The sequence below is a fragment of the Staurois parvus genome, unplaced genomic scaffold (assembly GCF_062004578.1).
Source record: "Staurois parvus isolate SC_StPar_1 unplaced genomic scaffold, SC_StPar_1.0 ptg001091l, whole genome shotgun sequence".
In the NCBI taxonomy this organism is placed as follows: domain Eukaryota; kingdom Metazoa; phylum Chordata; class Amphibia; order Anura; family Ranidae; genus Staurois; species Staurois parvus.
The window spans coordinates 1211253-1231350 of NW_028318887.1; the positions used below are offsets into that span (position 1 = coordinate 1211253).

At 39.1% G+C, this 20098-nt stretch overlaps 1 protein-coding gene across 3 annotated transcripts in view; it reads left to right on the top strand.

The window, feature by feature from the left end:
- LOC149440328 (EH domain-binding protein 1-like protein 1) overlaps nucleotides 1–19392 on the top strand; it is a 207910-nt gene extending 188518 nt beyond the window's left edge. For 2 of the 3 annotated variants that reach the window (XM_089658776.1, XM_089658777.1), the window contains exons 15-19: nucleotides 136–256; nucleotides 1456–1555; nucleotides 1679–1752; nucleotides 10042–10156; nucleotides 10275–19392. In XM_089658776.1, the coding sequence (XP_089514902.1) occupies nucleotides 136–256; nucleotides 1456–1555; nucleotides 1679–1752; nucleotides 10042–10156; nucleotides 10275–10362 (498 nt within the window). In that variant the 3' untranslated portion in view covers nucleotides 10363–19392. Of the gene's footprint in view, nucleotides 1–135; nucleotides 258–1455; nucleotides 1556–1678; nucleotides 1753–10041; nucleotides 10157–10274 lie in introns of those variants that run through there. The other variant, XM_089658780.1, reaches the window with a different exon arrangement.
- The last annotated feature ends 706 nt before the right edge of the window (nucleotides 19393–20098 follow it).

The following is a 20098-nucleotide window of genomic DNA, read 5'->3' on the forward strand; positions in this document are numbered from 1 at the left end:
AGTCATGCAAGTGAAATGATGCATGCTAATTTTGTCATGTTATTTGAATGGTTAGCCTTAGAAAATTAATTGAACTTATATTTATATTACCTTTACCATATCCTAAATTCATATGTTATATTATTTAATTTTCAGCTTCTTAAAGACACCAGCCAGTATGTGATGTCTGAGCTTGCAGCTTTGGAAGACCAACAAAAAGAGATTGATACAAGAGCTGCAGTAGTAGAAAAGGATCTTCGAACTCTAATGGAAAATGGTATTTTATTACATTATTACTTTAATTTATTTTTTATGCTACACAATCACATTTAACCAGGTAATCCTATGAAACATTGAGGGGGATATACTAAAGCTGGAGCACTCTGTACAACTGTACATGGTAGCCAATCACCTTCTAATTTCAGCGTGTTCAATTAAGTTTTGACAAAGAAAACCTGGATGCTAACTGGTTTCTTTGCAGAACTGCACCAAATTTTGCACACTCCAGTTTTAGTAAATCTATCCTATACTGTAGGTTGAAGCACTATTGATACTTTCTGCGCTCATTAAAAACAAAGCTAAAGGGTTACAACGCTTTTAAACACAAATGAACACACATAATCAAATTTACATGGCACTAGTTTAACATTTAAGTTGACTTTAAGGCCTCATGCACACCGACATTTTATTTTTCACTCCCCCAGAAGCCAGCAGCATTTCTACCAAAAAAAAATATTGATGCTTGTAAAAGCGTGTACCGCGTTTACACTCTTTTACCCACGTCAAGTGTTTGGGCATCAATTAACTTCATTGGCCAGAATAAATATATTATTCTGGCTTTGAAATACATTAATGCTCAAGCACTAGACATGCCTAGCCTTTAGGCATGTTTACATGCGTTTAAGTGCATCAAGCGTTTTTTTCAGCCAAAACGTCGCTGCTCCAGGATGCATCCTGCCACAAATCTCTGCTAAAAGCCTATGTGTGCATGGACACATAGGATAACATGCAGGGGAGTTTAGGGACAGTAAAAAAAAAACGTCTGAAGCCCTTAGCAGTAGGTTCAAAACACACCTCGTGTGCATGAGGCCTTACTCCAAAATTACAAAAGTTACAGTAGTAAATGATGACAACATCCACATCTTGAGTATGGCATTCAGCTTTGGTCATCAATCCTCAGGAAGGATTTCCTTGAACTGGAGAGAGTCCAGAGAAGGGCAGCAGTGCTAATATTGGGCTGGAGGACCTCAGTTATGAGGAACAACTGTAAGCATTAACCATATTCTTCCTGGACAAGTGACACTTAAAAGGGCATTATGATAGTGATATACAATTCATTTAATGGTGACTCTAGCATTGGGAGGAAACTTTTTGAACTGGATGGACCTGTGTCTTTATTCAACCTTACCAGCTATATAACACAGGATTACTCTTCCCCAACTCACTTTTAAATACCTTCATCCCCTTAATTCCTAGGCTCTGACAAGGAAGCAGAAGAAACCCTTATCCAAGAATGGTTCACATTGGTGAATAAGAAAAATGCTTTAATCAGGAGGCAAGATGAACTGCAGTTACTGTAAGTACTGGAGATCTTTAATTCCTATGACTGATCTTAAATACAACATCAAATTGAGTGATCTTTAACATAAAATTTACATCTGCCAGTCTACTTTAACCACTACTTTTTTTTAAATGTTAGTGCAGAGGAACAAGATCTGGAACGGAGGTTTGAACTCCTGAGCAGAGACCTTCGAGCGTTGCTATGTACTGATGGTGAGGTTTTGATATATTCTTCTTTATATGAGTTAATGTTTCTTTAAATTTATGGCTGAATCACAATACTAAAACTACTGAGTATCCTACATAAATAGGAAGGACACTAAAAAATTAAGTTTTATAGTACCTCATCCAGTAAATAAAATGCAAATATTGTGAATATGAATTGAAGTTATCACGAGGCGAAAAATTATGATAAATTGACATATGTGAACCTGGGCCTAAACATATTATTAAAGTGTATCTGTAGATAAAACGTTTGTATCTTAATTGTACAGTAGAAGACACAAGCAAAGTATTCATGGACCCTAGGTTATAGGCTCGTACATTTGGGTGATTGGACACTGGCAAAATTTTCAAGGACACACCTGTTGAGCATCTCCTGTGTAATACTATCCCACCCAGTAAGTCCTGGGTGCCCTAGTGCCTTAAGGTGATGGACCTTTTCTCCTTTGCAAAAAATATCACTTTTAGCTTTACTAACTTACTGTTTTATTATTTTATGGTTTTATTTTTGGATTCTTCAATTCTTCAGTCATCTCATTCACTGACTTCTAATACCTAAATTGAAGCACTACATCTGGATAGATGCAGTTTTTGTAAAACTTTGTAAGATGTACCGAGTGCACCCTGCGGAGACAGCCTTGTAATGTTGCTTCAGGCACTAGATCGCACACAGGCACTCTTGGCACTTCTTTGTAATGGCACTTCTTTGCAATGTGTTGTAGTCAGCCACAAGGTGTCATAAAGGTCCAGGGCCTGTGGTCCATCCATATGGAACTAAGACCCCCTAAAGTGTATGCCTACTGTGATGGGAAAAGCCTGGACTTAATATAAAGTCCAGCATCATGGATAGGTAAGACAGGGTCATTCTTTATCTTTGACCTTTACTTTAAAAACAGGGCTATGTTTGGAATGTATTCTCTTTACAGTATAAACATTGTAAACTTGGCACTAAAATTCAACAATTTAGAGCTCAGTGTCAGGTGGATAACCAGGTGTGACATCACACCACAGGTTGCATTCTTTACTGCCACATCCGCCTAGAACCCCTCTCATCATGAGGTTTTTTTTACAGGGCAGTCTACACTCACTGGGGTTGTTATGTACTCCTTCCGGACATACATACCTTATATTTTGCACCCTATGATGTGAGTACCCCACAAGGAATTTCCTCACTCATAGCTTTAGTGGATACCAGGCAAAGGGGAGCACTGGCTAAGCCTCAGGTGAACATTCATTTAGCTGAAGGTCCACACTACACGCAACCTCAGAGTGATGATGCTTCCCTTGCATTCAAGCAGGAACTGATTTTGACACCCTTCTCTGCTTCCAATTGTAACTCTTTTATTGACCTGCAATAAGCTACCTTCCTGACAAGAGCAGAATTTTCTGTATCTACTGTATGTCACAATTCCTCATACAATTAACAGCCTTAATACAGTCATCTTTGTCTGCTACCAGACACCATGCCCCGTCTCTAGCTCCCCTGTCTCTACTTGGGTCAAATCCAGATATGCCTGCCCTTGATGAGGCAGACAAATAAGGGAATAAGGAGAATATAAAAGCAACATTGGAGGAGGCAATGGAAGATTTTTTTCCTCTATACTCCTATACACCTAAAGCAAGAACTTCATGAAACATTTTTTCTAATGTGGATAAGCTCGCTGCTGCCTGGTGAGGATCACGGTGTCAGACCCCAGCCCCCACCAAACTTGTGAGCGAAGGATTAGCCTATCTAAAACCCCACTGTCACGTGCATAACAATGCCACGCCCAGCTGCACTCTGCACAAAGATTTTCCACCTAATGGACCACAATCCATGTACCGGCAGCCTGAGCGCGATTGTTACTGGGTCAGGTTAATTACACAATTAACCCTTCACACTGCCACCACCTCCTTTTTGTACAGAGAAAGAGGAAACTCGGCAATATTAGCAATACACTATGATGATTGGATAATCATCTGTATACCACTGTCACCGCAGAGAGATTATACAGAGGGTTAAACCCACACAGTAGCGCTGTTCAGCGGCAGGAATTCGTAATTTGCATTAAAGAGCTTTAGAAACAGTTCAACACTTTCAGAAAGTAAGATTTATTACTAAAAGGTTAAAAGGGTGCAATAAAAATATTTACAGGAAAAAATGTAGCCAATATATATATTTAAATATACAGAGAACAATAGCACAGCAAAGAGATAACAGAGAGAAGTTAGAGGGATAAAGTACTTGCCAAAGTCCTGGGTTAAGCAGATCAGGTTTCAGAGCAAAGGATTTATCTCCCACTGTCAGTTTCGATGTTAAAACAGGAGACTCTTCAACTCTCACACACAGCTCAACTCAGCCTGCTTAGCTTTTCTAGTAACTCAACAGGGTGTCTCCCTGGAGCAGTAAACCAATCACCTCATTTGGGGAGGGAGGTGTAGGTGGAGACCTAAGTTATCAAAACTCTCATAGCTTCTATTATGATTCATAACTTATTCTCGGGGCATTTAGCAGCCTTGCCACTAGTAGATTAATACGCAGCCGCGTTTGCGGAATGGTTAGATATGAAATATGACTTATTTACTTGCATGGTTCAGGAGATATAATTTTCTGCTCTCCTATATATCTTAGATAAGGGATGTAATATATCAGGAGATTGGTATCAAAGTGAGCCATCCGAATCTGTGATCCATGTTTATGTGAGTCTTCCATAATCCAACATATGTAATCATAGGGGAAAATGAATGTTGAATGTGGTGTCTAGTTTATGACTTATCTGGAATGTCTTTGAACTCAGTGAAGGACTCAGTTTACACTTTTATGATCCCTTTCCAAGCAAGAGTTTCTTAGACAGGGGGGCACCTAGCTAGTGAGGTTTTATAGTCAGGACGCCATCCCACTGAGTGTGTTGCCTGTGATCTCTGCAAGCACACCAGAACCACATGTCACTCAACAGAGAGGGAGGGGGGATGAGGACAGAGGGAGAGAGAGATAATTATACAAAATGGATGATCCTTTGCCAAAATGGAGGTTCGCATCCATCTCTGTTTGCATGATTGCTACACTGCCATGCACAAAAGCCTCAGCATTATAGTTCTTGATTCTCCTCCATCTCGCCAGGCATCCTTGGTTACAAAGAGACCTTCAAAAACTTTTCCTTACTCCAGAAATCTTTTCAGAATTTTATCCAGTGGAAAAAGTGTTCAATAAAAAGTGGAGTGTTCCTGTAGTTGATCCTGCATTTTCAGTCTTAAACTTCTTACACTACCAATTGAAGATGTTCTTCTATGCATGGATTCTGTAGATAGAACCTTTGAGATGCTTATGAAGTCTCTTTTTACTCTGAAAGGCCCAGCCCTGCAACTAACTCTTGCTGCAATTTCAGTATGTCAAACTGCAGCTAACCTAAGTAGGGCAATGAACAACCAAAAGGATCCTGTATTCCAGGGCTATACTTGGTGTATTTTGTATTCCAGGACCAGAAAAATTTCCTTCTGCTCTGCTCTTTTGTGTGGATGTCCTTGAATATGTCATGGGACAAATTTCCAGAAAGACTCTAATCTCAATTCATGAGCACAAAACCTTGTGGTTCAAATCCTTGAGAGCTGAAGCTGCCTCAAAAAAGCACCTCACATGTATGCCCTTTCAAGGCAGCTGTATTTTTGGAGAGGTACTTTATCAATTCATCAAAGATTTCACAGGAGGGGAGCTTTTACCTCCATAGAGGAAGATTCTAGTCTGCCTCCTTCCTCTTCAGGAGCCTCTATCACCTCATCAGCACTTACTCCTCATTTCAGTGGCGAACAACCATTTTCAATTTGTTGCACTGCCCTTTGGCCCATCCTCTGCTCCCAGAGTGTTCACAAAGGTCCTAGCATCTCTTCTTGCCCTTCTCAGAACTTAAGACACCCAGGTCACAGGTTATTATGTCAGCTTTCTCTTGAAGGAGTCATCTCTTATACTGTTGTCTGCAAGCGTCCACAGAGAAGAAAAGATGCTCCAGGCCTTCTTCTGGGTGATTTGTTTCGAAAATTCTGCTCTCCAATGGGATTTCTAGGCCTTTTGGCAGCCTCTTTTTGAGACAGTAGCATTTACCCAATGCTATTTGAGACCTCTCCAACACATCTTGTTGACTTGAAATAAACTTGCTCCTTCTCTTGACCTACCCATGCTCCTATCCAGTCAAGCCAATTCCCTAACTTGGTTGGTCTCCAGCTCAGGCTTAACAGTAGGGAAATCTTTCCTTCCTAAGGCTGGGGAGGAGTGTTCCAGTCCCACATGGTACAGGGAACATGGTCACCCATGTAAGCCAAGCTTCCTATCAGCATCCTTGAGCTCTGAGCAATACGAATGGCTCTGCGACATGGGACCTCCCTTCTGCAAGGGCACCAAGTTGGTGTAGCTAGACAGTACCATGGCTGAGGCCTGCATCAATCACCAAGGGGGCAACAAGAGTCATGCAGCTTTGAAGGAAGTAAGCCAGATAATCTAGTTGATAGAAACTCACTGTCCAGCCATCTCTGTGGTCCACATTCTAGGAGTGGACAACTGAAATGCAGATTATCTCAGCTGCCTCTGCTTGGATCAAGAAGAATGGGCCCTTCACCCAGACATCTTTTATTTGATTTATGAGAAATGGGGGACTCTGGATATAGACACCCTAGCCTCCAGGTTCAACAATAATCTACCTCTGCCTTGTGTACTCAAAAAGAGCACGATAGGAAGACTGTAATTTTCATTGCAGCAAACTGTCCCAGAAGCACACAGACACACTTAGACGTCTAGCAGATGACCCCTAGCTTCTCTTCAGTGGGCCAGATATGCTGTCTCAGGGCCCTCTACTCCACCCTGCTTCTCAGTCTATGACTTTAACGGCATGGCTGTTGAAACCCAGGTCTTACGAGATAGAGTTGTCTCTGAGTCTGTTATTCCTATCTTGCTGAAAGCAAGAAAAGCCCCCTCCAGAAAGATGTACTATTGTACCTGTAAATCCTTCTTTGCCTAGTGTGAATTCAAGTTCAGAGATTACTTTGTGCCTTTTTTTTTTTTTTAAACATGGCATACATACCTGTTCTATGCAATGGTATTGCACAAAGTGGCCCCAAGAGATAGTAACTACAGATGGGCACAGCGCTAGATTGAGAGGGTAATGCATTAAGGTAAAAAATGTCTTGCCTTTACAATCGTTTTAAGCACTCTAAAAGGTCAGGTTTCAGCTTTGCCCATTCTTTTTCAAGGTCCGCTGTCTTTGTACTTCCTTGGAAAAACCTTTGTTCAAGTTTATCTTGGATCAATCCCCCTGCGCTTTTTTGGGATCTTAACTTAGTTCTTTCTTCCCTTCAAAAAACAACCCTTTGAATCCATATTCCCCTAAATGACACCTCTTGCAAAGAGGCCCTTTTGGTTGCCATGAAATCTGTCAGATGTGTTTCTGAGCTGATAGCTCACTCTTGTAAAGAGCCGTTCCTCGACCTTCACAATGACAAGTTAGTCTAATGCCCAAGACCATCTCTTCTTGAGGTTGGTATCAGTCTTCCACCTCAATGAAGACATTGTCCTCCCATCCTCATGCCCTGCTTCAAAGCATCCAAAGGAAATCTCTCTTCATTACCTGGACATAGTAGCAATCATTAAGAGTCTACACCAAAGCAACAGCTTCAGTGAGGAAGATGGATTCCCTATATGTTCTGTCTTCAGGACCTTGCAAGGGACACCCTACTCCCAAGTCTTCCATCACTCGATAGATAAGAAATCTGAATGTTAGAGCTTACAATTTGAAGGAAAAATCTCCTCCTGATTTTTTACATCCACCACCAGATCAGTGGGAGTTTCCTGAGCTTTCCAGCACCAGGCCTCTGTAGCTTTCTAAAGCCACCACCTGGTCTTCTGTTCTTAACTTTTCAAAGTTCTATCTGGTGGATGTCCAATTTTCTGCAGATGCATCTTTCGGTTGCAAGGTTCTTCCAGCAGCACTCTGATATCGGGTCTTTTGACTCTTGTTGTTGGGCCTGTTGGTACAGTTATGTATGCCTAGTTGTTGCCCACCTTTCTCATTCATTGCTTGGGAATGCCCCAGGGTCTATGAATACTTTGCCTGTGTCCTGTACTATACAATTAAGATAGGTGTAATTTTGACTTACCTGTAAATTCCATATTTTGGAGAACAGTACAAGACACAGGCCACCCTCTATTCCATTCCTTGATTACTCTGCATTGCTTGCTACAAAACTGGGGACTCACTGAGCAGGGTAGAGTTACAGGGGAGGCATTCAGGGGCATGTTCTTGAAATCTTTGCCAGTGTCCAATCACCTGGAGGTACGATTCTATAACCTAGGACAGAAAGGCTTGGACAACACAACAATAACAAAACAAGTTCTAACCCGTCCTCATTCTGTTGCAAATGTAATTTTGTTTTGTTTCTGCCCTGATTGTACTAACGTATAGTGAGGGTAAATCTGCCCTAGAGAGGCATAGACAACAATAAAAAACCCGGCAGAATTCCCATTCTATAAAAAGAAATGTTGGCTGAAGTTGGGCTTTAAAGCAAAACTGTGGCCAGTCTCCAAAAAATTGTAGAAAGGGTTTTTCTCTATTGCAGAAGAGACATAATGGGGTTTATTTACTAAAGCTGGAGAGTCCAAAATCAGACTCCCTTCTGGATAGAAACCAATCAGCTTCTAACCTCAGCTTGTTCAATGAAGCTTTGGCAATGAAACCTGGAATCTGATTGGTTTCTATGCAGAAGGGAGTCTGATTTTGGACTCTCCAGCTTTAGTAAATAAACCCCAATATGTCTCTTCTGAAATGCAGACTTCTTACCATCCTGCCTGCATTCTTCTTGATGCTGAATCTAGAAGAAGCCAGGTAGAAAATGTCAGCACTTGTGAGATGGATCATGGAAGTGTCATCCTTGGAACAGAGGTGAGTATAGTACCACTTTAACCGGTTCCCGCCCGGACTATGGCCGAATGGCGGGCAGCAAAAACCCCCATATGGCTTCCTTTCAGGCATGCGCAGTTTGCATGCCAGCAGAGCCGCACAGCGGCGCGATCTGTCACCGGCCGATGACAGATCTGTGTACCGGCCCCATTGACAGTACCATGTGACCTGCTGTGACCAATAACAGCAGGTCACATGACAGTTGTATACAATGGATGGCTTCCTATCATGCCATCCATTGAATGGTCACAGCGATCACATGCACAAGTTGGACCAATCACAGCCCAGCTGTGTCATGTGATTAGCTGTGGCCAAATCACAGTTAAGAAAAAAAAAATCCTGAATGAATCGATTTCATTCAGGTAAATGCTTGCTTATAGCAAAGTAATTCTTTGCTATAAGCAAATTGTGTAAAAAAAAAATATATATATATAGATCACTTCCCCAAAGTAGTACACTGTTACTATGGTAACATTATACTACTTTGGTCATAGTGAAATATGAAAAAAAAATCTTATAAAAAAAAGAAAAAATGTAATAAAAAATAATAAAATATAAAAATAAAATATCATTTATTTTTTTTTCGTACTGTCACCAGTCAGTGTCCCTGATCACCGCCATGCCAGTTATATGATGACACTGTACTGCACTGGTGACAGTATGTTAAAAAAAGCTAGTGAAAATCATTTTTTTTATTTCTTCATTTCCGAAAAACTATGACAAAAAAATTACAACTTCAAAAAACTCGCCATGCCTGTTATGAAATACACCGGACTGTCTACTTCGCAAAAAGGGGTCATTTGGGGGATATCTGTACTGTTCTGACATTCTTGGACCTCAAGAAATTAGATTGGCTGTCAGAACTTCAGGATTGATCAATATTCAGATATACACCATAGTTTGTGAACTCTATAACTTTCCTACAGACTAAATAATAAATACTAATTTGTGTTTTTTCACCAAAGACATGTAGTAGAATACATTTTTGCCTAAATTTATGAAGAACAATTATTTATTTGCAAACTTTTATAACAGAAACAAAGAAAAATGTGTTTTTTTTTCAAAATTTTCGTTTTTTTTTGTTAATTTAGCAAAAAATAAAAACCCCAGCGGTGATTAAATACCACCAAAAGAAAGCTCTAGTTGTGTGAAGAAAATGATAAAATTTTAGTTAGGGTATAGTGTTGTATTACCGTGCAATTGTCATTCAAAGTGTGAGAGCGCTGAAACCTGAAAATTGGCCTGGGCAGGAAGGGGGTAAAAGTGCCCTGTATGGAAGTGGTTAAATAATACAAACAGTTCAAAAAAGTTACAAGTACAAGAGTACAAATTTTACAATATTTTTATTATTTCACCATAGATTACTTAAAAAGTGAAGCTCAGAAGAGAAGAGAGAAACTTTTACTTGATGAATTAGTGTCTCTAGTAGATCAGCGTGATGGCCTTGTGAGAGATCTCCATATAAAAGAGAGGAGGTATGCATGCACATATATATATATATATATATATATATATATATATATATAACAAGTTCTTCAATTCTATCCATCACAAATAACTAATAATGTTTGATATCTTGCTTGATTCTTATAGAGCTATAGAAGAAGACGAAATAATAGAGAGAAGTCTTGAGCAAAGGAGGAGAAAGCTCAGCAAAAAGGAGAAATGTCGCATCAGCTAAGGCTTTAAGACCAAAGGAATAATCTATACAAAAATCTGTAAAACTCAAGACAAGCAAATCACATTCATGAAAAACTCTTTGCTATGATATAAAAAACACCTCAGATCTATAAATGGATAAAATGGCTTATAAAAAATTTTCAGTGCTTGGTCTTTGACTAAGATGCTGATATGCCTTCTAAGCACTACTCACTATCTTTTTTATTGTCTCTTTTCACTTGCTGCTATTGATGTGGAGTAATATTTAAATTTGTGAAGACATTATATATAGGTAGGGAGATTTTGTAAAAAGTATTGCTAATTCTTGGAATTATTTGAAAATAATTATTGTTATTAGTTAAAATGACCGTACTATCATTGGTAAGTATCAGTGGAATTTCATCAGCTGCACTTTAGAAAAAAAAGCCAAATTTCAGTTTACTTTCATGGACAGTTTTCTTAAAGTTAAGACTAAAATGGAACTTATTTTATAGTGCATGACTTCTAGTTCCAGGTCTCTGGAGTCACGCTGCCTTGTATTACATAAGGTGAGCATGTATGCTACCAATTTCATGAATATTTTGTCACTGAAATTCTTCAGGATTTAAATTACTTTGTTCCTATAGAGATTTACATAAAGTGACATTTTACAGTCATTTTTACAAGTATACCTGCTATTTTCAAGTAATTTTTATAGGAATCTTTTCATGTGACTTAAGAGAACATTACTTATTTTCTAATCTGTAGCTTGCACTCAGTGTATGGTCTAGTCATGAGAGCTATTCAATATTTTAAACATTTACATACCTGAAAGATGCTCATTTACTTTTTATTCTCAGTTACTTCTATGTAAAAACATTATTTACTGCAAGTATAAAGAGTTTTCTCATTTATATTACCCCTTCAGCTTACTATTTAATTGGCACATTTTGCCTGATGTGATAGAATATGCACAATGATTCTGAAAACTTGCTTTTGTGAGTAAAGCTAAGATAATGGTCTTTTAATTTTTAAATTTTTTTATAAGGTAGTTGCTTGGTGCATGTGTGCCAAAGTCAAGATGTATAAGACAATCAAGCGGGTCTAATTATAAATACTTGTGAATATTACAAAGTATGCATATTATCCATTCATATTTGTATTTTCTGATTTGTACTAGTAATATCACTAGAGTGTTTAGAACCCCCAATTCATTTTTTACAAAAAACATACATTTTAGGTTTAAATATATACTCATTTATTGTACATTATTCTTATTTCAATTCAAAAAGGTATAATGACTACTTTGCTACCTTGTATTTTTTTAAAAAAAGTTAATTGATCCTTAGTTCGTATCATTTCAATTAGAAAATGTAGGCAACAAAGGAGCTGCCCTATCAATGCTCTATTGACTTGATTCAAAGAAAAAAAATTTGTTATAATGCCTAGAGCTTCCTCCCCTTCCAGATGTGAGCGCTACACTTTCCCTGAAATTATTTCTACTAGGATTTCTTTAATGGGGCATATTTCTAAAACAATGAAAATGATTCTCACCAAACATTCACTGATGGTGAATTATTCACCATCATTTAGCCACTTGCACTCCAGAAGATATACCCCCCTTCCTGACCAGGCCATTTTTTGCTATTCGGAACTGCGCTATTTCAACTGGTAATTGTGCGGTCATGCAATGCTGTACCCAAATGAAATTTATGTCCTTTTTTCAGACAAATAGAGCTTTCTTTTGGTGGTATTTGATCACCACTGGGTTTTTTATCTTTTGTTGTATGAACAGAAAAAGAACGAAAATTTAGAAAAAAAGAAATTTTCTACTTTTGATTACAAAGTAGGCCAAAGTGTATTGTGCTACATGACTTTGGTAGAAAAAAAAATTCCAATATCTGTATATTAATTGGTTTGTGTGAAAGTTATAGTGTCTGCACACTATGATATAGATACTGCAATCTACTCCGCTTTTGCTTTCTGACTGCCTATCATATTTCTTGAGGTGCTAAAATGCCAGGGCAGTACAAAGACCTCCCAAAGTACCCCTTTTTGGAAAGTAGACACCCCAAGGAATTTGCCGAGAGGCATGTTGAGTCAATGGAAGATTGACTGGAAATGGAAAATTACATTTTTTTTTACACAAAGTTGTGATTTAAATAATATATCACTCATGTATGCCATGGTTATCTGTGGAATAACACCCCAAAACTCATTATGCTACTTCTCCCGAGTATGGGGATACCATGTTTGAGAGACTTTTTGGCAGCCTATCCACATACAGGCCCTCAAAATCCAATGACCACTTTCAGGCTTTCAAAGGGCATATTTCATCAAATCACCTCCTCACTGCCTATCACAATTTCAGATGCCCTAAAATGCCAGGGTAGTACAACCCCCCCCCTCCCCCATATGACCCCTTTTTCGAAAGTAGACAATTTGATAAGCGCCATGGTGAGTATTTTGAAGATATCACTTTTGTCACAGGATTTTGAAAATAAAAAAAATATATTTCTGTTTTTTTCCTCATTTCCAAAAACTTGTGGCAACAAATGAAATCTGCAAAATATTCTCCATGTCCCTTAGCAAATACCTGTGTCTACTTTCCAAAAAGTGATCATTCGGGGAGGGGGGTGGGGGGAGCTTCTACTATCCTGGAATTTCAGGGCCAACATTAGAAGCTTCTGGCACACATCACCCATTTTTCTAACCACTTAAAGAACAAGACTTTTCTGACACTTTTTGTTTACATGAAAAAACATTTTGTTTGCTAGAAAATTGCATTGAACCCCCAAACATACATATATTTTTTAAAGCAATTGCCCTAGAGAATCCATTGGTGGGTGTTGCAATTTTTTATGTCTCACAGTATTTGCGTGGCGACTTTTCAAGCGCTAATTTTTTGAAAAAAATACGCTTTTTTGAATCTTAATACACAAAAACACAATATATTGCCCAAATGTTTGATAAAATATAAAAGATGATATTACGCCGAATAAATAAATACCAAACATGACAAGCTTTAAAATTGCACGTGCCAGTGCAACGGCGACAAACTAGGTAACCTTTTAATATCGATTGGCTACACTTTAAAAGCCTTTAAAGGTCACCAGTGCTAGAATTACTGCCCTCGATCTGACGTTTGAGGTAATACCTCACATACATAGTGCAGTTTCTGTTTACATACCGACACGGGACCGACACTTGCATTAGCCTTTGTACGGGAGTACGGGAAGCGGGGTGGGGTGTGGGTGTTTTTTGTTTTTTTAGTTTTAGTTTTGATTTTTTTTTTTTACACTGTCCCTTTCCTTTGTTTTTTTTTTTATCACTTTTATTGTTATCACAGGGAATGTAAATATCCCCTGTGATAGCAATAGGCAATGACAGGTATTCTTTTCTGAGAAATCCAGAGTCTATTTTACACTGTCCCTTTCCTTTGTTTTTTTTTTTATCACTTTTATTGTTATCACAGGGAATGTAAATATCCCCTGTGATAGCAATAGGCAATGACAGGTATTCTTTTCTGAGAAATCCAGAGTCTATTAGATCTCTCCTCTGATTTTAAAGTATCTGATCACACCAAGACCGGTGTGATCAGATGCTTTTCCAATTTAAAAATGGCTCTGTTAATATCTGGCGAAATGGAAATGATGAAATGCTCATAGCTTCCGGTTTCATAGACTATAGAGATGATTGGAGCCATTCTGGTCTCCGATCAGCTCTATGGTCATCCATCGTAACTGCTGGCTGCATTCCCAGATTCCCCTGTGGGATGGGAGAGCCCAAGAAAACTGTGGAAGAAGGCTGGAAGACAGGGGCGGACTGACCATTCAAGCACTCGGGCACTGCCCGAGTGCCCGGGGTGAGTAGGGGGCCCCATGAAATGCCCTGGTACCTGTTATAGGCTTTTTGGGTGTGCTTTGAGTGTGGGCAAGGACACAGGGGCCCCATGATCCCCTATTGCCTGGGGGCCCCATGAGTTGTCAGTCCACCCCTGCTGGAAGGGGTAGGATGTTATATAGTTCCATAGTTAGTTTGGTTGAAAAAAGACTAAAGTCCATCCATTTCAGCCATAAAAAAAAAAGTTATAATCCTATACCTGCAGCTGATTCAGACCAAGGCAAAAACCCAGCAAAGCATGATTCGATTTGCTCCTGCAGGGGAAAAAATGTATTCCTGATTCCCCGAGAGGCAGTCGGTTATTCCCTGGATCAACTTTACCTATAAATGGTAGTATCCAGTTATATTATGTATATCTAGGAAATAATCCAGACCTTTTTTTAAAACAATCCACTGAGCTGGCCAGAACCAACTCTTCAGGGAATCTATTCCACATTTTCACAGCTCTTACTCTGAAGAAATCTTTCTGTATTTGGAGATTAAATCTCTTTTCCTCCAGATGTACAGATTGCCCCCTTGTCCTCTGTGATAACCTCAGGGTGAATAACGCTACACCAAGTTCACTATATGAACCACTGATGTATTTATACATGTTGATCATATCCCCCCTTAATCTCCTCTTCTCAAGAGAGAATATATTCAGTTCCTCTCATCTTTCCTCATAGCTGAGCTCCTCCATGCCTCTTATCAGTTTGGTTGCCCTTCTCTGCACTTTCTCCAGTTCCCCAATGTTCTTTTTGTGAATTGGTGCCCAAAATTGAACTGCATATTCCAGATGAGGTCTTACTAATGATTTGTACAGGGGTAATATGATATATCTCTCTCTGGAATCTATACCTCTTTTAACACAAGAGAGGATTTTGCTCACTTTAGAAACTGCAGCTTGGCATTGCATGCCATTATTAAGCTTGTGATCTACCAGAACTCCCAGATCCTTCTCCACCATTGATTCCCCAGTTGTACTCCCCCGAGTATGTATGATGCATGCATATTCTTAGCCCCCAGGTGCATAACCTTACTTTTATCAACATTAAACCTCATTTGCCACATAGTTGTCCAATTAAACAGTGCATTGAGGTCAGCTTAGAGGTTGGAGACATCCTGTAAGAACGTTATTCCACTGAAAAGCTTGGTGTCATCTGCAAAGACTGAACCAGTATTTTTAATCCCAGACCCTATATCGTTTATAAATATATAAAAAGTAAAGGTCCCAACCCTAAACCATGAGGCACACCACTAGCAACCCTAGACCATTCAGAGTATGAATCATTAACCACTACTCTCTGAATATGATCGTTTAGCCAGTTTTCTATCCATTTACATACGGATTTTACCTTACATATTAGCCATGTGTGGGTGTCAAACACGTTTACTAAATCCAAGTATACCATGTTGACAGCCACCCCTTTTTACAAGGTTTTGCTCACCTCATAAAAAGAAATCAGATTTGTTTGACAACTTCTGTCTTTCATGAATCCATGCTGTCTGTTGCTTAAAATATTTTTCCCTGCAAGAACCCATCTATGTGATCGTTTATTAAACTCTCCAGTATCTTCCCAACTATAGATGTTAAACTAACAGGTCTATAATTACTTGGTAAATATTTTGATCCCTTTTTAAATATAGGCACCACATTGGCCTTACGCCAGTCCAGTGGTACTATGCCAGTCATTAAAGAGTCCCTAAAAATTAGAAACAATGTCTCTTCCCTCTGCTTGTTAAAATTATCTAGAAGCTAATTAGCCACTAGGATTGCTTTTACTTGAAAGCCAACCACCATCTGAAAAAAAATGATACCAGGATGATGCATGTAGCTGCAGGCATCATCCCAGTATAACCACTCAAAGTCTAACAATGTACCAGTATGTTGCTGTTCCATGTTGGACATATATGTAACAGCAGAGAACATAAGCATATGATGAATCGGGTCTGCGGACCAATATGACCGCAATTCCCATGTTGAAGTTTAGGCCCAAAAAAGTTTTAAATTCAGAAACTGTGATAGGTTTCCATGCGAATTGTCTGGCAAGAGCTGAATTTGGGTGGGCGGCAATGTATTGTACGTATAAAATACGTACAATCATTTGATACAAATCTTCCATGAAAAACAGCAGAGATGCTAAATGGTATTGCTGACAGTGAATGGGGCTGATTGTGCTAAAACTTCACTTTTGGGGACTCTATACAAAGGATGCACTAGTATAGTTCTGTTCGTGATTAATATATTGATCGGTACAAACACTATATTAGTAATGGCAGTGATCACGACCTATAGCGTGAGTGCAATAGTGTGCGGGCAATCTAATACTAGCTGACCTTGGCAGGGAGGGGAGCTTACAGACCCTGATGTTAACTGATATTGTTAGTGGCAGTAATACAGTGATCAGTGAAAAATTCTAAATGCTGACACTGTACTAATGGCACTGGCTGGGTGACGGGGTGATCAAAGGGTTAAATGTACTAATCTAACGAGTGCAAAATGCAGCTCTTTTACTCACAGTGCTGTGTTCTCTCTTCTCTCCCTAGACCGATGGGGGGGGGGGCAGTGGGAGGTGCAGGCGCATTCACAGTCTGAAATACAAAGCAATGTAAGGTTACGTTGCTTTTCCCCAGACCCGCTGTTCACCCGTAAAATACGGTCAGCAAGTGGTTAGAAGACAAAAAAAAACCTAAAAAAATTAATCCGGTTGCTTTATAACAGCTTCGCTAATATTGTGATCATATGATCGCATAGCGATCACATGATCACCAGGTCCCATTCACCAGGATCTTCATTCCGCTGGACACACATGCCAGTGGTCACAGTTGTTGCAGGGGGAGTTCTATGTGCTCGCTCAGGTGCGTAGCTCCCCCCTGTGTTAGTACAGCCAGAGCGACATACCTGTACATCACTTTGTCTGTAGCTGCCGCCCTTCCACAGTACATTGTGGGCGGGCAACAAGCAGTTAAAATACGTGTAACTGCAGTGCATCTTTAGTGAAGGTCAGATCCACTGCTTTATAAATATGCCCCTAAATCTTCCTTTGGAGAGAAAGCGGCAGAAGATTGGCCAGTCCAGCAACAACAGTGACCTAGGAGTCAGGGAACCAGTATCAGTATTATTAATACATTGTTTTCAACATTATTATAAGACTGTAGCAGTAGCATTATTTTAATGTGATATTTTCAGTGATATTATTATTACTTGCCAGAATTGCATTAATGCACACAGTAAGATATTTTGTTGACAGGGACAACTATATATTATTTCATTTTGATGAAAACATTTGGGGTCTATGTACAAAGGTAAAAATTTAAATATTGAACTTTTTTCATGAGAAATATAGTTTCTGAAACATCTCCCTTTTTATATTGCTGCTCTGGACAATATCTGAATTCATGTGTTGACTAGGATGAAAATTATATGCAAAAAAGAAGAAAGAATTGAGTACACTTACACACATATAAAAGTCTCTTTTTTCCAAACATATATCAATCCCTGATAATAAGTGTCCCTCTCCTCCTAGAAAACAAAACAAAAAAATAAAACAATTGTTTAAATTTCTTCCAGGTTTAACATACTAAAGTATATGCTGTGCCATATAGAGTACATGTAAACTGTATTAGCATGCACATCAATCATAGGTATGACCATGTACCTATAAATATATCATGAAACTGCCATATCCATCCATAAGGAAGCATAGAACATGAGCATTATGTTCTACACGTAACAGGTAATAGTGGATTCTATAGTCCAAGTTCCTGTATATCATTGCTGTTTTCGATACCACAATACTGTGACAATGGTCTATAATTCATTATATTTGAAGCTGTGGTTGTCATAGGTAACGGCTGATGCATGAACTAAGGATCACTACCTTTGCTATGTCTGCTCTACAGTAAAACCTTTTCTCCAGCCTTTTGATAAATTTGTTTAAAATGTACACTGCTGCTCATGCGCAACTTAGTGTACATTCAGGGCTTTCCTCGGTGTCAGGATAAATAAACTACAGTGTACATGTGCAGGAGTTAACATCCTCCTAAGATTGGTCAACCAAGATGGCAGAAGATATTAAACCCAGAATAAGACTAGGTGACGATTTTGGCGAAGGAGCTTGTGGACATGGCATCTCTGGAGGGAAGCAAGTATAGGTAGACTTTAGTTGTTCTTTATATACAGGAGTTTGGCAAAAATAAAAATGGAAACACTACATGATTTGCAGGTGTGAAAGTGATGACATGGTTCACTTTGAAATAGGAAGTGATGTAACATTGTTTCTGCTGTGTGATGAGACACCTAGCTAACATGTGGGAAGCCTCACTTTTGTCATTCACTGCGTGCGTTGGACAGATTGAGCTCTGCAGTCACATTTGCAGCAGTTGTTTTCTTATTCCTGGTCACAATCCTGTACAATTGTCTCTTTCTTATCAGATGACGTTTTCAAGGAAACTGTATATGCCATCATAATCTTTTGATACTTGCGACACGGCAAATAAATTGGAAACTTCAGTCACAGAGGCACCAGCTAAGTGGGCACCAACAATTTGCCCTCTTTGAAGTTCAGTAAGCTCTGATATGACCCCACATAACTAGCTGCCAAAGCAGTGAATAACGAAAGTGAGGCTTCCAGCAGAAGAAAAAGACTGTTCCATCACTTCCGTTTTCAACAACATCATGTCATCACCTTCACACCTGCAAATCATGCAGCGTTTCCATTTTTTTGTTTAATCCCTGTAGTAGTCAGTGACTGATATTCTGCTGATTGCAAATTAATTAATACCATAAGCTTAGCTCGCGTATCTTGATGCTTACAATCACGCGGCTGTACTCCTTGCAGGAAGATGTCTTTTTTGTCATTGTCTCCTTTTTACCATTTTATTTCCTTTTACTATCACACATTTTTGTTTTATACTTTTAGAAATTGGAGGAGCATTCAGATGTGAAACAGTGCAGAGTTCAGCAAAACAATGCATTTTTGTATAACTGATCTTTATAAATACGTCCCTAAATGTTTTGAAGGTAATTTTTTCCCATGTAATGTGTTTCAGCTTGAAAAACACAGCTTTGCATAGCATTTTGTATAGATGTTATTATGATGGTACAAAGGGGTTGCTGGACAAGCATTGTGAGATTGATATATTGCTTGATGTGATAAAAATGTGAAAAATTAAAATTAATAAAAATACACTACTGTTTGTGGCCAATCACATTATTTTATAAGGAATTGTTTATCTGACAAACAGCCACATTGGGTACCCACAACCACAGATTAACTGTTGAAGGAGTGGTCTAGTACAGATTTGGACCTATAGGAATGCTGAATGCATCCTCAATGAAAGTTTGCAAGAAAGCAGAAAAATAAATCACAGATTCCAACCTCTGTAGGTTATGTATATGCCATATTTGTCTATTGACAGATCTGATCTGATCTGATCTGGGAATGCAGTAAAAATAGTCGGGGCAGAATATCAACACTGTGTGTGAGTCAGTGTGAGCCTTACAGTCTGCCACACACTGGGAAACACTAATATGTATTAGGCTATCAGTAGAATAGGATTATTAAATAGAACCTGTGCCCCTTTATATTAGATGTCCCTATCAGAATCCCCCTTAACATCAGGTGTCCTCATAAGAGCCCCCCTTTATATTGGGTTCCCATCAGCTTGCCCCCTTACATCAGGTTCTACATCAGAGTGCCCCCTTACATTAGATGTCCCCATCAGAGTGCTACCTTGCATCAGGGTCCCCATCAGAGTCCCCCTTACATATGACCAGTTATCCCCATCAGAGTGCCTCTTTACATCAAGGTCCCTTTACATATGACCAGTTACCCCCATCAGAGTGCCCCTTACATCAGATGTCCCTATCAGAGTGCTCCCTTACATTAGTGTCC